This window comes from Equus caballus, chromosome 4 (assembly GCF_041296265.1).
Source record: "Equus caballus isolate H_3958 breed thoroughbred chromosome 4, TB-T2T, whole genome shotgun sequence".
Classification (NCBI taxonomy): domain Eukaryota; kingdom Metazoa; phylum Chordata; class Mammalia; order Perissodactyla; family Equidae; genus Equus; species Equus caballus.
Genome location: NC_091687.1, coordinates 33,656,304 through 33,670,754, shown reverse-complemented (window position 1 = coordinate 33,670,754; position 14,451 = coordinate 33,656,304). Strand labels below are relative to the sequence as shown.

Sequence of the window (14,451 nt, the reverse complement as noted above, 5' to 3'; positions counted from 1 at the left end):
ACAATGTATGTGTTGAGGCAAATAAATATTTTGCTTATTAAGAATTTTTTCTTTCATTTTCCCATAGACTTGCTACTTTCAAATAGCTGTATTCCCTTTTTGGGTTCATCAGAAGGACTGGATTTCCAAACTATTCTGTTAGATGAGGAGAGGGGCAGGCTGCTTCTGGGAGCCAAGGACCACATCTTCCTGCTCAGTCTGGTTGACTTAAACAAAAATTTTAAGAAGGTCAGTTTATTTATATATAGTTGACTGGATGCATTTATTTCATCTATACCCTTCTCTTTTGTGTTAAGTGACTCAATGTCAAATACATGTCAAAAAAATATTGAAAGAACATATTGCCTCTGACATGTTTTGGATTTTTATGGATTAAAGTACATATACATGTTCTTTGTTAAGAGTGAATGAGTATAATACTAAAACTTTTGAAAACATGAATTAAAGTCATGAAAAATAAATGGATACTATATTACTCCATAGAAATGCAAAGTTTTGAATTGAAGAGCTGGGAAATGAAGTATTCATCAAGGCTTAACATTTATATCTGTAACAATTATTGTAAAATTAAAATTTTTATTAACTTTCAATTAACAAACATACTGTCAATTGATAGTGTGACTATGGTAGCATTTTAACATTGCGCTGTTTTCTCCACACTCTCATTTTATATCTGAACAGGTTTCTCCTATGGCCCAGTCACACTCAGATAGTGAAGATTAATGATGTCCCAACCGTGGGCTCATAATCTTACTACTAGAAGGAAATATATACTAGTTATTCAAAACACAAAAAGCAACTCCTGCTGTAGCCTACATTTTCAACTAGGACCACAATACCCAAGGGAAAGGGTGCCACACCTTAGGCCTTGTCAATTATTCTTAGCTAGTTCTTCAGCAAATATCAATATCTATGCAAGCAAGATGAGTGCCAAGACTAGAAGGGATTGAATGACTGATAAGAAGACATAATAGATGACATATTCTGCATCTATTAGGCATCTTTAATTGGGTTTTCTTTTTCTTCTTTTTCAGAAGTATTGCCAAAGAAATACTAGGAGCCATTGCAAGGTTTTAGGTCAATAGTTCCCAATATTCAATTAGTAGATGCTTCTTCCCATTCAAAAAGAGTTGTTTCTAGATCCTATTAGGACCTTGAAGCTTCCACATAGCGTTCATCTACAATGACCACTTTAACTTAACCTTCTAATTTTGAGATGCCTTTAATAACTAAATATCAGTTGCTAAGTTATTTGAATATTATCAGCACTCAGGGCTTTAGTCTACATAGGCAAAATATTTATCTCCATATGTGTTAATATTGCCTAATTACACCTTCATTAGAAACAATGGTTTTTGCTTTTTAGTCATGTAAGTTTGAAGTAGTTCTTCCACACATTTTTCACTAAAGTTCACCAAAAGAAAAGTAGTTGTTTCTTATGAGTCTTCAGACCTCATAAGAAATAATCTTTGAATGCAAATGTATATACTTGCATTTCATGTAGTCTGTGTTCCCAGAAGAAGGAATCAGAGCTAAAATATTGCCAGTGGTTGTTCTCGACTTGTGTTAAATCCCCAAAATACTTACAAGCTTATAAAGTTATCTTATTTGAAAGAAATTATAATTATTCTATTGTCTGGATATTGTTTACAGTAAGGTGAAATAAGCAGTTGATTATGTGCTAGAATTTGAAAAGCTTACCCTCCATTCTGCCATTCTAGCCCTGTTCCATTTATTCTTAAGGGTGTATTTTTTCCTTAGGAATTTCTTAAAAAGTGCTCCTACTCCTAGGAGAGTCTATTGATGTTATCAACTAATGTCTCAATCATCAGTAAATATCTTAGCAGGGGATGACTATTTTTATGAAAGAGGGCAAAGAAAATCTTTGTCAGCTTTGCACTTTTGCTTTAAGAGATACATGGCTAACAAAGCATTTTTCGAAATATATCTGTTTTAGTACAGTAGCAAAAAGCAGTTCATACTTTTAAGGGAATTTGTTCTTGTGTTGTTTCTGCCTTCAGGCGTTGGAAGAAAAAGTCCATTTATCTGAACCAAGTGTATTAGATCATTGCTTAAAATAAATTCTGATAGCGTAACTTCCTTCTGTGACTATTTTAAGCAAATCTCTCTTTGGCCATATTCCATGCTTAAATGTGCTAATATTTAATAAAATAAATGTTATGAAATTTTACTTTCCCTTATGATGTTAGTGAAATAAACCGTTATTTGAACACACTATAAAATTAGAGCCTGTACTGTGATTTTTGCTGCCTAGATGATTTTTCTTTATCTTTATAAACTATGAAATTCATAAAGGTGTTATGTATGCAAAGGTAAGAATTTATGTTTATGTAGGTATCTGCATTTAAAATTTATATAACTCACTCCAGTGCTAAAAGGTACTCTATAGTGGCAAGTAAGTGTCAAGATTTAGTATTTTAGCAGTATTCAGACCTACGTGGTTTGCACTGGCTCAACGCCCTTCGGCAAAAATCCAAACTCTTCTGTGGAAGAAACTACACATGTTGGGACTCTGGGGGGCTGAAGCATGTCCTTTGTACTCTTTAGAGTTAAAGCAATGTACAACACATAACTGAGTTATGAGTGACTGATTGGGAATTTTCTCCTCTGGAAAATTTTTAAAAAATTTATTGAAAATATTCTAGTGAAGTATCAAAATTTAGGATATATGTTTACTTGAAGTTTTTATACAAAGCTATGCCTATTGAGAAATAGCCATGACCATTTCATATTTGCTGCAGGCCTTTAGTGTGGAATCACCAGAAATTATAGGAAAATCATTTACAAAACTAAATCATTAATAAATATTTGGTAATACCCTTCTTATTATTTTTAGTCCGTTTAGACTAGATTTTGAGTCTAGTACAATGAATGGTGCAGGTATATGCTCAATAGACTTTGATGAGTATTAACTGTAGAGGAAGAAAGTCAAAATTAGACCTTTCAGGGCATTTCTAATCTCTAGAATATAAAAATTAAGTAGACTGAGCTGATTTGTTTTGTTTTGTTTTAACTCTCTGACATTTGGATAAGAGGGATAAGATTCTGATCTTTTTTTTTTTTAAGAGGAAGGACTGTTTCTATAGTCTGTATTTCTAGAGAGACTTAATAGACTAAAGGGCAAGTATAAGCACCTCATGGGGATGTGATACCTCACAATTTAAGTAGGCTTTTCCGAAGTTGGCCCGTAAGGCCTCTCTTCAGTTAGGGAATACCCTGTGGATTCATCTCCGGGACAGGTCTGGGACAGATGTGGACATTGTTTCGACATTCTCTTTCCCCAACACTAGACCAAATGGAGCAATTAGAACCAGCCTGAAGTGAACACATTCCGAGGGAAGGACAGGATCTAGAACTGTAATTACCTCTCCTGACAGTTGTATTGTAGGTTGAATTCCCTCAGAAGCCAACTATGAGATGAAGAATAGTTTACAGGATGTTTGTAAGATAGTGTTCTTATGCTTGGGGTCAACTCATGTGAGAGGGTCGCTAGGGAAGTTGTATCAGACAAAGGGAGAACTGTGATGCAGTTCCCACAAAAGCTTCAGCTGACAGTCCAGCCTGATAAGGTGGCAAACATTTCAATAGTTTCCTCTAGCATAAGTCATAATACTATTATTCAACTGGGTTTATCTTATAAAAGAGAATCTCCATTTTTTCCATATCTGTTTCATTCACCATGACCATCAGTGTTATCTCTTAAAAAAAATAAACATCTGATCGCATTTCATCTCTGTTTATACACTTCTGGTGTTCTTGATTTACGAGGAAATTTAACGAATTCCAGATTTCTGTTGACTTCGAAGGCTCTTCCCAACCCATTTCCACCCTGTGTCCAGTTCTAGTTTCATTTTTATCCACTGTTCATTGTTCCCTCACTTGCACTTTACTTTCTGCTTCTCTCTCTCTCTCTCTCATTCTTTTCCTGAAGCTGCCCTACTAGAACTTGTCGAAATAATTTTCTTTCAAATTTTGTGCCTTTGCTAAAGCTTTCTGAAATTGCCGTTTACTTTCTTGCTCATCTCACTCCTAATTCTGAAGGCACTTATCTAATTTTACTCTTTTATTGCCTTTTGCTCTCCAAGGCTTTCTCGTCCTTAGGAGACATAACTATTTTTTGTGTTTTCTAAGGCGCATTGGTGTTTAATACCAATGTCAGATGCCCTATCTAGTAAATTACCATTATTCATTTGTGTAAATATATCTTCCATGCAAATTACACACTCCTTGAATGGTAGGACTACTTTTCATGCACTTCTGATTCTGCTTTAGCAGATAGTACAGTGTCTTACACATAAACACTAAATAATGGATTTCTTCAAGTTTTTTGAATTGCTGATTTTGTTATCTTTTCCTCTCTTGGATGTGAGATCAATATATTACTCTTATCAATTAATATGCTGTCAGCTTAGAATAAAAGACACCTATCTTGGACTGGTAAAAAATAAGGAAATTATTATTATTATATTATACAGTAAGAATAATCTCCAGGGTTTGGGTGCCCACAGAGGTGGTAATATCATCTGCTTAAGGATCATATCAAGGACTCAGCTCTTTCTGTCTCTTCTGTCTGCCATTCTCGGTGTTGGCATTATCCTCAGGTTGGTAGGAAGATGGCTGCAACAGTTTCATGAGTCACATCCAGACAAGGAAATATAAAGGGATAAAAGACAAATCACTTATTGTGTCTCTTTCTTAGGATCACAGAAATGTTTCACAGAACCCTCCCTCACGTCTCATTGGCCAGGAACATGTCAAGTCTAGTTTTTAGATTGGACAGGGGGCTGGGGTGACTATGATTTGCTTACCTCAATCAATTACCTTAGGTAGAAGAAGGGTTCAGGAATCAATCACATTGATCACTGCACTTACAGAGAGGGAGTAGAAAACCAGCTTTCTGAAAAAAATAATTTACTTAGGGGACTGATTTTTTCTCATTAACATAGGTTACCAGAGGCAAACATAAAGTTTTCTCAGCCAATCAAAAAAGAAAGGTGTATATTGTCTATTTGGAGATAATTATAAAGATAAGCTAGTTCTACAAGGAAATTATCTGGAAGGATTTATTTTTCTTTCAAGAGATAGCCTTAGAAGGTATTCACTGCAAGTAAAAATTCTTGAAATAATTTATTTTCCTCTACTCCGCATGGTAAAAATTGAAAAATCTGCTAAGCTTTGCAAATACTTCTCTTGCTTATGTAAGAGTTCATTTGCCTCTGTAAAAGTTCTCTGTCATTCTTTATTTAATCTAAGCTTATGAAATCTAAACTTTATAAAATCTAGGCTCTTCAGATCTCTTCAAATTTGCTGATCTCCTGTAAGTTTTCTCCCTTCAATATGGTGATTGTTGAGGGGTGACGTCAGGAGGGAGTAGATTACAGTTTAACCCAAATTCAACATTATACCGTTATTCTGTAGTAATAGTATTTAGCATCATCCACTAAATAGTTAATGTACAGAGAACATAGTTTTTAAAAATCAAGTAACTAAATATGACTTAAGCATCATTGAATGTATTTCCTAGCAGAATTATATCTGCAATAATGCTGCTTTGATTGATTTGCTTTTATCAGTCTCTGAGGTTGAAACCAATTATATGCATTTGTAGAAGTAAAACTTGGAATACTTCTTGGTGACTGAATTTTGGATAATTTTTTTCTTTTCTCCTTTTACATTAGTCAGTGTTTATTTTTCACTTTTTCATGAAAAACTCATTTGAATGTCTATTTTTGGCACTAAGAACATTGCAATAGAAGACAAAGCTCAAGTCTTCTCATTGCTTATGCCCTAGTTAGGGGGAGAGGGCATAACACGGTTAAATGAGTTGTAAGGTAAGTCAGAAAATCCCTAAATGTCTGAAATAATGAGACATGCATATTGTAGGAATTCAGGGAGGGGGAAAATCACATGTTGTGCATGGGATTTGAACTAGTTCAAGATGGATGGGTAAAATTTGGCTTGTTGTTAACTGGTTAGTTCTAAATAGTTTGCATTTTGATTTGGAACTTGAGGTTTATTGTTTCCTTGTTTGGTTAGGATGAGGAAAAAACGATTGAGAAATGTAGAAGAGAATCGTTTCTGCACTCCATGTGTATATTTCTCATAATTTAAATTAAGGACACAAGATTTTCCTTCCCCAGCCCTTAATATCCTATCCCATCTCTAGAGTCAGAGGTAGTGTATAAAAAAAGAATTTTAATAGTCCTTGAGAAAGGTAGTCAACTGTAGATGGACATTTATATCCATTTATCATTTATTTATAAGTGATGCTTTAGAAACCTGTTCAGTGTAGGCATCATAATAATGAAAGTGTTTGACATTTGTAGAATATGGTTTAAGGATCTATGGTTTCTAAACAAATGATTCTAAACTACCTGACATCTGTCACTTTGACTACAAGTGAACATTCCCCACCTCAGCCAGGCTTGAGTAGCCCTAACAATAATTCATATAAAATCCAGAGCCTTCTCTATGTAAACTTTGGGAGTAATGTATACAAGCTGAAAGTGTCTCCCTCTCTCTTTCTCTCTCACGTGTTTTAATGGAGTCATAGTTGACAGTAAAAAAATGTCCAATACTCTCTGGTTATATTGTTCAGTTGGGCTTTTGAGTTAATGAATTGTTGGAATCCTTCCACCTGAAAATGTTACTCATTTTGGAAGCAGTTCAAACCATGCATGGATGGAGTGAGTCTCTAAACCAGCATGTAAGCAAACAGGTCACAAAGGGAATGACTTATTAAACTAAAAGTGCTGCTTTTGTAGCTATATTATGCAAGCATTTGTTTCTTAGTTTTCTTTCTTTTTTCTTCTCTCTCTTTTTAAGTGGGTTATAGAGAGACAAGTAGACCAATGAGAAATAAACTTACTCTGAGACCAAAATCATTATTTATTTTACCTACTCATCTAACAGCAACTGATATGTCAACCATGGAGTGTAGTAGTAAACAACTTTATTTTACCTCCCGTAATTGCTTTCAACTTATTCTGTGGGACTAGTTCTTTTCCTGGACCCGTTCCAAAACTCCAGCAGGTCCTATGGCTTGTGAGATCACTCTTAGGTAACACAGACAGTTGGTATCCAGCAATTAAAAGATCCAGTTCAATGTAATAAAACTTCCAACCTCACTTAAAATTGAACCTCTGCTCCCTACATGTGTCCCCACTGGGCATGCCATGTGGGGGAGGGCTCCCAAGGAGGGAAATGTTCAGAGGCTTCCTCTCTCTTGTCTCTACCTAGCGTTCCTCCTCTTCTCTAAGCTTGTTAAACACAGTGTATGACCCTCTAGAGTCAAATTAGGAGGGAAAAGGAGAGGAGTTCAGAGAAGTGTCTACTCTACTGTTATTGTCAGAGGGACCTCACTTCTCATCTTCCTGGCCTTGTCAGACGCTTAAAAGTGACTTTTCTTTCATAGGCAGCTTTGTGAGTTTTTGGAATTTCCTCTTTCTGGAGTTCTGTCCCTTGCAGTTTTCTGGATAAGGGTGACTGCATTTCTCTTCTGACTAGTATGTTCTGATTCTTTATCCGGAGGCAAATTGCAATTCAGCCAGGTAGGTGTTAATTTGCGAAGTCTTTTCACTCAACCCTCTTGAACAGGATGTCAGGTGACCTCATGCCATCCCATTTTTGAGTGAGCACAGCTCCCATCTGTTCCATGGGAAGCCACCGCGTGTATTTTCCTGGACACTCTGGAAGTTCAGGATGATGCCAATATAGCCTTTGAGCCTGGCCTCTGTTTTCATTGCAGCTTGTCCGTCTCTCTCTGGTCCTTTAGACATTAGTCTACAATGTCCCACAGCTTGCAAGTTCAACAGCAAGTGCTTCTCAAGGTCCCATTAAAGCCTTCCCTGGCACCTACTCCTCACCCTGAGGGTTGTAGGATCCATGATAAAACTGTCTCAGATGAAATATCCTTCTCAAGGGAAAGGAAAACACTTTCTAATAGCTAGTTTCCAACTATTTTATGACTTGAACATGGGTGAAATCATCTAAATGATTCTTGGCCACCTACTTTGAAAATTTTTACATCTTGAGTTAACATCTCATTTTGAATTTTTCCTCAGCTAAAACTTCTCTTTTAATATCTTGGTATACTATCAAAGCCATAAAATGAGCTCTCAAAAGAATGTTATTTTATCTCTAAATGTAATAGGCGAGCTCATTTATATCATTCCTGAAGTATACATATTGGAATCAAATGGGTAACCAAATGGAGAATGTTAAGATTCTTATTAATATTACTTACCTTTTGGATATTAATAACCTCAACCAAAACATTTGCTATTTTACATCTTGTTTCCTATGCTTTTCCATACTATTTCTGCTGGGTTCCAGCAAAGCTAAGCTATAACCAACACTCTAAAAGAGAGAATAGGACATGAATCAATCCATTTTTAAATGATCTTCAAAATTAATTTTCAAGTAGTTTTATGATAATAGGCATCTTTATTCCTTTTCTATTCTTTTTTTTTAATTGAGAAAGATTAACCCTGAACTAACTACAGCCAATCCTCCTCTTTTTGCTGAGGAAGACTGGCCCTGAGCTAACATCTGTGCCCATCTTCCTCTAGTTTATACGTGGGACACCTGCCACAGCATGGCTTGATAAGCGGTGCGTAGGTCTGCGCCCAGGATCCAAACAGGCAAACCCCGGACTGCTGAAGTGGAGCATGCAAACTTAACCACTATGTCACTGGCCTGGGTCCTCTTTATTCCTTTTTATTTAATTAATTAAAATTTCTTTTTTCTCTTGAAACTAATATGTGTCAAAATTATATATTGTATATAAAATGTTCAAAGAATTGCTATGTTAGCTAATCAAAAGTGAAGATCTTTAACTGGGCCCCAACAGCAACCTGTTAGCTAAATTTATGTTATTGAAGACAAAAGAAGTATAAGTTTTCTGTTTAAAGTAATTTACATTTGTTTTTAATGTAAAATATACTAAATGTGTTTGGGGGTAACACAGGAAGTTTTTCTATGGGTTTTAAAATGAGAAAGCAATGCACCAAAGCAATATATACATTGCATAGCCTACCTAAGATTACTGTGTATTTTTATGGAATAAGCTGAAACAATTTCATTTCACCTTGCTAAAATTTAGGTCCCTGCATTTGCTTAAGAATCTTACTCTGTTGGTTGTTTACCCAAAAATAATCAGAATTATTTTAAGGGAAACATTGGATAAACTTAAAGATGAAACACTTAAGCTAGAACTTGGACACTCTGAGAGGATTGAATTTTCTTTTTTTTTTATCAGATTGTTAATAAGATAATTCGATATTTATAAATGTGACAGATTGTTTTCTTCCACCTGGCAATCATAATGTAATTTTTACATTATTTTTCTCCTTATTTAACATGAAAGCTAGATATGTGATTATGAAAACTAGTCAGATTACTTGAAATTTATCAAACTGTGCCCCTATTTTTAAGCATTTATAAGAGAAGAATAAGTAAGCTAAATGAGTTTGTAATTTTAAATATAATACTTTTCAGTGGAATAGTTAAACACCCTTCTTTGTATAGCATGAAAAAGCACTTTGTTATTTCCCTTTCATTAAAGAAGTCTAAAACAAGAGGGTTTTCATACATGAGGATTCTGTACTTACTTGCTTTATATTGAGTATAAGCAGAAATGCTTTTATAAATCAGAATGACCTTCTGACTCCAGTTCTGTTCACTTACTTCATGGCTGAATAAGACATTTTCATCTAGTGCTTTACCCTGTAAGTCTATTATTTAGGGGGAAGGACTCAGAATAAATAACGTCTCATTTAAAATCAAGTTATTGATAAAAGAAAATTACCAGTCTTTTTATTCTTAGTTAGTACTAGAATTTAAGAAAATATAAACACTTGGAAACCATGTGGACATCCCAGTAAATTAACTTTTGGTATAAGGCACCCTGCTTAGTTTCATGGTGATTAATCTTTTCCTATTGCCTGCAGAACACATGCTGTCTAGTAACCACAGAGGTAAAACAATCGCCCAGTTCATGGATGTGTTGGCTCCCCAACCCGGGTGCTGATGTGCAGGTCCCATCTGCTCACTGTAATGGACTGTCAGGATGTTGTTCAGACTGCTCAGACTCCTGCCAGAACTCCGACAAGAACTCTTTCTCTGTCTCCAATTTTAAGCGAAACTCTGGATCACTTTTCAATAATTACTGAGTGCTTATTATGTGTGTGATACTGTACCAGATGCTAACGAGAGTGGGAAGAAGAAGCAGTGTTGCTTGTCACTCCAGACCAGTGGTCACTAAGCTTCAATGAGTTAAATACTTGTTTAAGAAGATAGTGGAGGCTGTGACCTCATTCCTTACAAAATTTTGAGAAGATTTGATGAAGAAAAAAGAAAACAAGATAATATTTAGTGTTGCGTTATTTTTAAAAATTTGGCGATATTCCTGGGAAACTGTTTTAGCTTGGTCTTCAGAAAAGGCCTTCCTGCAGAGGCGGTATTAAAGTGGACACTTATTTATAAGAAGAGACCATTCAGAGGAGGTCAGGTGTATTCCAGGCAGAACAAGTCCATTTTAAGGATAATACTAAGATAATATTTGAAAGAACAGCATTAGCTGCTAAAGAGCGGTGTAGTACTCATCTGCTACAGAAGGTGGAATTCATCTTCTAATTTCATGCATTTCATTGATCTTTACTGTTAGGAAAAGGTCCCAGGCTAAATTTACTTGCAAAAAGAAAGTGGCAGATGGATGCAATAAACATGAGTGTATTAGAATTCAGAGAGGGTTGCTGGAGAAGGCTTAATGTAAAAGAAATTTTGAACTGAATTCTAGAAAAGGAAAGGAAGAGACACAGACAGTTCTCACCCAAGACTTCACGAAGGAAGCTTGTGGGCAGACCAGACCCAAAACTTGAGAGCTAAACTTCCCAACTGTAACAGTCTCTACCCCAGCCAGTTTCAATTATGCAAGCTTTACCTTCCGTGCTCCTGTCATTATTTTTTAATACTCCATTCTTTGAGCTCTGATGTCCTACCTCTTTCTGTCCTTGGAACCCAGAATAGTCATTGCTCCCTCAGTTGTTCAAATAATTGTACCATACGGCATTTAGAACAACATTTTTCCAGCTTCTTTACAACCATTCAAAAACTAGAATTCTGTTCATTGATAGAGATGGCCACTTGCATTTTTAGGTCTCTGAATTTTTCTGAGTAATTAGGTTTTATGAACAAGTTCTAACTTCCTCTTGTATATTCCATTCAGTTGTTTTGGTATCTCTGAAATTAGGCCAAAGGACATTTGACTGACCTTGTACTTGCTAACTTGAGTCCATTAAATTGCTTCTCCAAAGATGAAACAAAGAACAGATATAATTATAATTTCCTTAGGATGTTGTTATAAGACCTTATCACTGTTTGAATGTTTCTGTAACTTGCTTAAAATTAAATAATTAAAAATAAGTTGCCTGACATTTTCACCTTACCAAATGATAACTGTTAATGAATTATATAAATTTTGAATGAAACAGTAATTGTTAAGGACATTGCAGTATTTTACTTGTGAGTTCCTCCTGCCTGCTTGTATTCAAAGTGAAGAAAAAATGCTTCAAAAAACAAAGAAATAGGTAGTTTTGGATTTTGGATAGAGATAAGCAAATAAAATCAATTTAAGATAACTAGATTATAGATGGCATGTATATATATATATATATATATATATATTTTTTTTTTTTTTGCTGACGAAGATTACCCATGAGCTAACGTCTGTGCCAATCTTCCCCCACTTTATACGTGGGTTGCCTCCACAGCATGGCTGAGGAGTGGTGTAGGTCCACACCTGGGGTCTGAAACCGCGAACCCAGGTCGCCGAATTGGAGAGCACTTAACCACTACACCACAGGGCCAGCCCCATATGTTGTATTTTTAAATGCATGTGGCTCCTGCTATATTTTCATAAGAAAATCAATATTAAATGACTTTTGAAAAATGTGTTTAAAATATAAATTTGTAGCATATGAGCATATATAAAGACACACTGAAGACAATTTTCATTTAATTAGAATGATCTCTTTTCATATTGGTAATCTATATTCTATAACTCTAAAAGAAAAAATATGTACATATTTATTTTTATTCTCCTTGTTTTTTAAAAGAAGTATGGAATGCTTCCCAAATTTGTATGTCTTCCTTGTGCAGGGGCCATGCTAATCTTCTCTATATGATTCAATTTCAATATATGTGCTGCTGAGGTGAGCATTACGTCTGTGTTTTTTGAGGTTAATAGTTGATCCTTCCAAGTGTATCATGCAAAAATTAATCCTCTATAAATGGTCAATTTCAACTGCAAAATCTCATGAAAACAATAGGAACATACTACCATGGGTAAGTCAGTAAATTATAGAATATGGGGACTAACTTGTCAGACATACTTGTTTTAAAACATTAATGCATAAATTATCACTTCTAAGTGGAGAAATTTTATAAATTTATTCTGTTTCCAACAGTAGTTTTCTGTTATCAGCTTGGTTTATAAGATTAGCACTCAAATCAAAGCCAATTTGTAACCCCTAATTGTTTAGCAGTGGTTAATTAATAGTTACACCTTGGATAATTATTTTGAGAGGAATTCTTGGGCCCATCCGGTTCCACAGAAAAGATCTGTTTGATTTCTGATGTCTGCCCTGCACGTGGGTAGAGAGAGCAGCAGTAAGCTTTCTGCATATTTGAGATCCTTGATATCAAAGCTCCAAGGTTCCAATGACTACTATCCACCAAAATGATAGCCTTAAATCCTGTACCTGGTACGTCATACAGTGTTAGTTAAGAATTAGTGTGCTGTGGGAATATTTCAGGACAATTAAACTATGAGAATTACGCAAGTGGCATCTCTGCTTCTGATATACCTCTTTGAGAAGTGAAAGAAAAATATCTGTGGGTAGCTTTCTAAAGGAGTAGTGCAGCTTTTAGAAACAGAAATATGTATTTTGTCCTCTTAATGCACCTTTTAATATGGCATAATGCTGCATGTGCAAGGGACTAAAGTGTGAGGAAATATATATGTCATTTTATTGCTGACAAATTCAGGAAGCAATGAGAATATTAATAATCACTGCTTCAAAACTGTTCACATTACCTAATGTTCAAGAGAGCTTTTTATAGATATTGTGGACATTGTATTTTTAAGTGTGAGGTGTGCTTCCTATCTGAGAGTGACGCAGTCTCAAAGTATACTGACTGAGCTACTGAAATAATCTCAGGATCTCGGGTACCTCTTGGGCTTTTGTATAAACTATGCTGAAACTTGAGACTATATATGAACTGTTACTCTATACCCAATTGGAGTTAATATCTCTCTCTCTTCCTCTAGGTGTCTGTGTGTATCCTTCTCTATTTCTCTCTCTTACTGTTTTTCCCACTCCATAACCATCTACACACACAATTTGACTAGAAAAATATGGAAGTGGTGGAATGCTTTTATATAGATAAGGAGATAGAGATATATGTCATATTATATATGTCACTTGAAAAGATTAATGAAAAACAACATGTTATTTGAACATATTTCTGCAAACCCTGTGTAACTATAAAGTGATTTTTTTGTTGTGAATTTTTTTTTGTTTTGCTTTTTTTTTTTTTTTTTTTTTTGAGGAAGATTAGCCCTGAGCTCACTGCTGCCAATCCTCCTCTTCTTGCTGAGGAACACTGGCCCTAAGCTAACATCCATGCCCATCTTCCTCTACAGCATGACTTTTGCCAAGTGGTGCTATGTCCGCACCCGGGATCTGAACTGGTGAACCCCAGGCCGCCGAGAAGTGGAACGTGCGAACTTAACCACTGCACCAACAGGCCAGCCCGTGCTTTGTTTTGTTTTTAGATTGAATTAAAAGAAATTGTTTCCTTAAATTTTTTCCAACAAGGAATCAAAAGAAATATTAAAAAAAAATAAACCCTTTATTCCAATGACTAGTTTGCAAGGAAAAGAAAACCCCATCATAAATCATAATTAAAATGATATCTTTTAAATATTGGCACAACTACAATGATTTTTCTTCCTTTTAAGTAAATGTTTAGAGTCTGGATGATAATCAGATATCTCCTAGGTGGTTGTTATTAATTCTATTTGTGATTCCTAGATTCTTGACAGCATTGTGTCAAAATAAGCCAATATATGATCTCAATTAATCTTTATTTTTAAGGCTTGAATGTTGCCTTAAGAAGTAAAGTGATACCATCTTAGAATTCCTGTACAATAATAATAATGATCTAAGAAAAAATTCTATTTTTAACAGGTTCTAGACTTTATGAAATTGAAGGTGAATGATGAAAAGTGAGATAAAATTTGTGGGGAAAATCTGCTTTATAAACAGAAGTTAGAAGATTTATTCAAGTTGTTTTCTGGAGTCCAGCAAATTCTCAGTGCTTGTATATCTTTGTATCACATTTACCCACTAGTCAAAAACCCGATTC

The 14,451-nt window shown here is 35.1% G+C and overlaps 1 protein-coding gene and 1 non-coding gene across 2 annotated transcripts in view; one reads left to right on the top strand and one right to left on the bottom strand.

The window, feature by feature from the left end:
• Window positions 1-14,451, top strand: part of SEMA3D (semaphorin 3D) — a 188,297-nt gene that overhangs the window by 84,888 nt on the left and 88,958 nt on the right. Inside the window, exon 3 of the mRNA XM_023639099.2 lies at window positions 68-228. Coding sequence (XP_023494867.1) covers window positions 68-228 — 161 coding nt within the window. The remainder of the gene's footprint in view (window positions 1-67; window positions 229-14,451) is intronic.
• On the bottom strand, window positions 12,136-12,241 carry LOC111773334 (U6 spliceosomal RNA). The gene has a single exon (XR_002807718.1). It is a non-coding gene; the product is annotated as a U6 spliceosomal RNA (small nuclear RNA).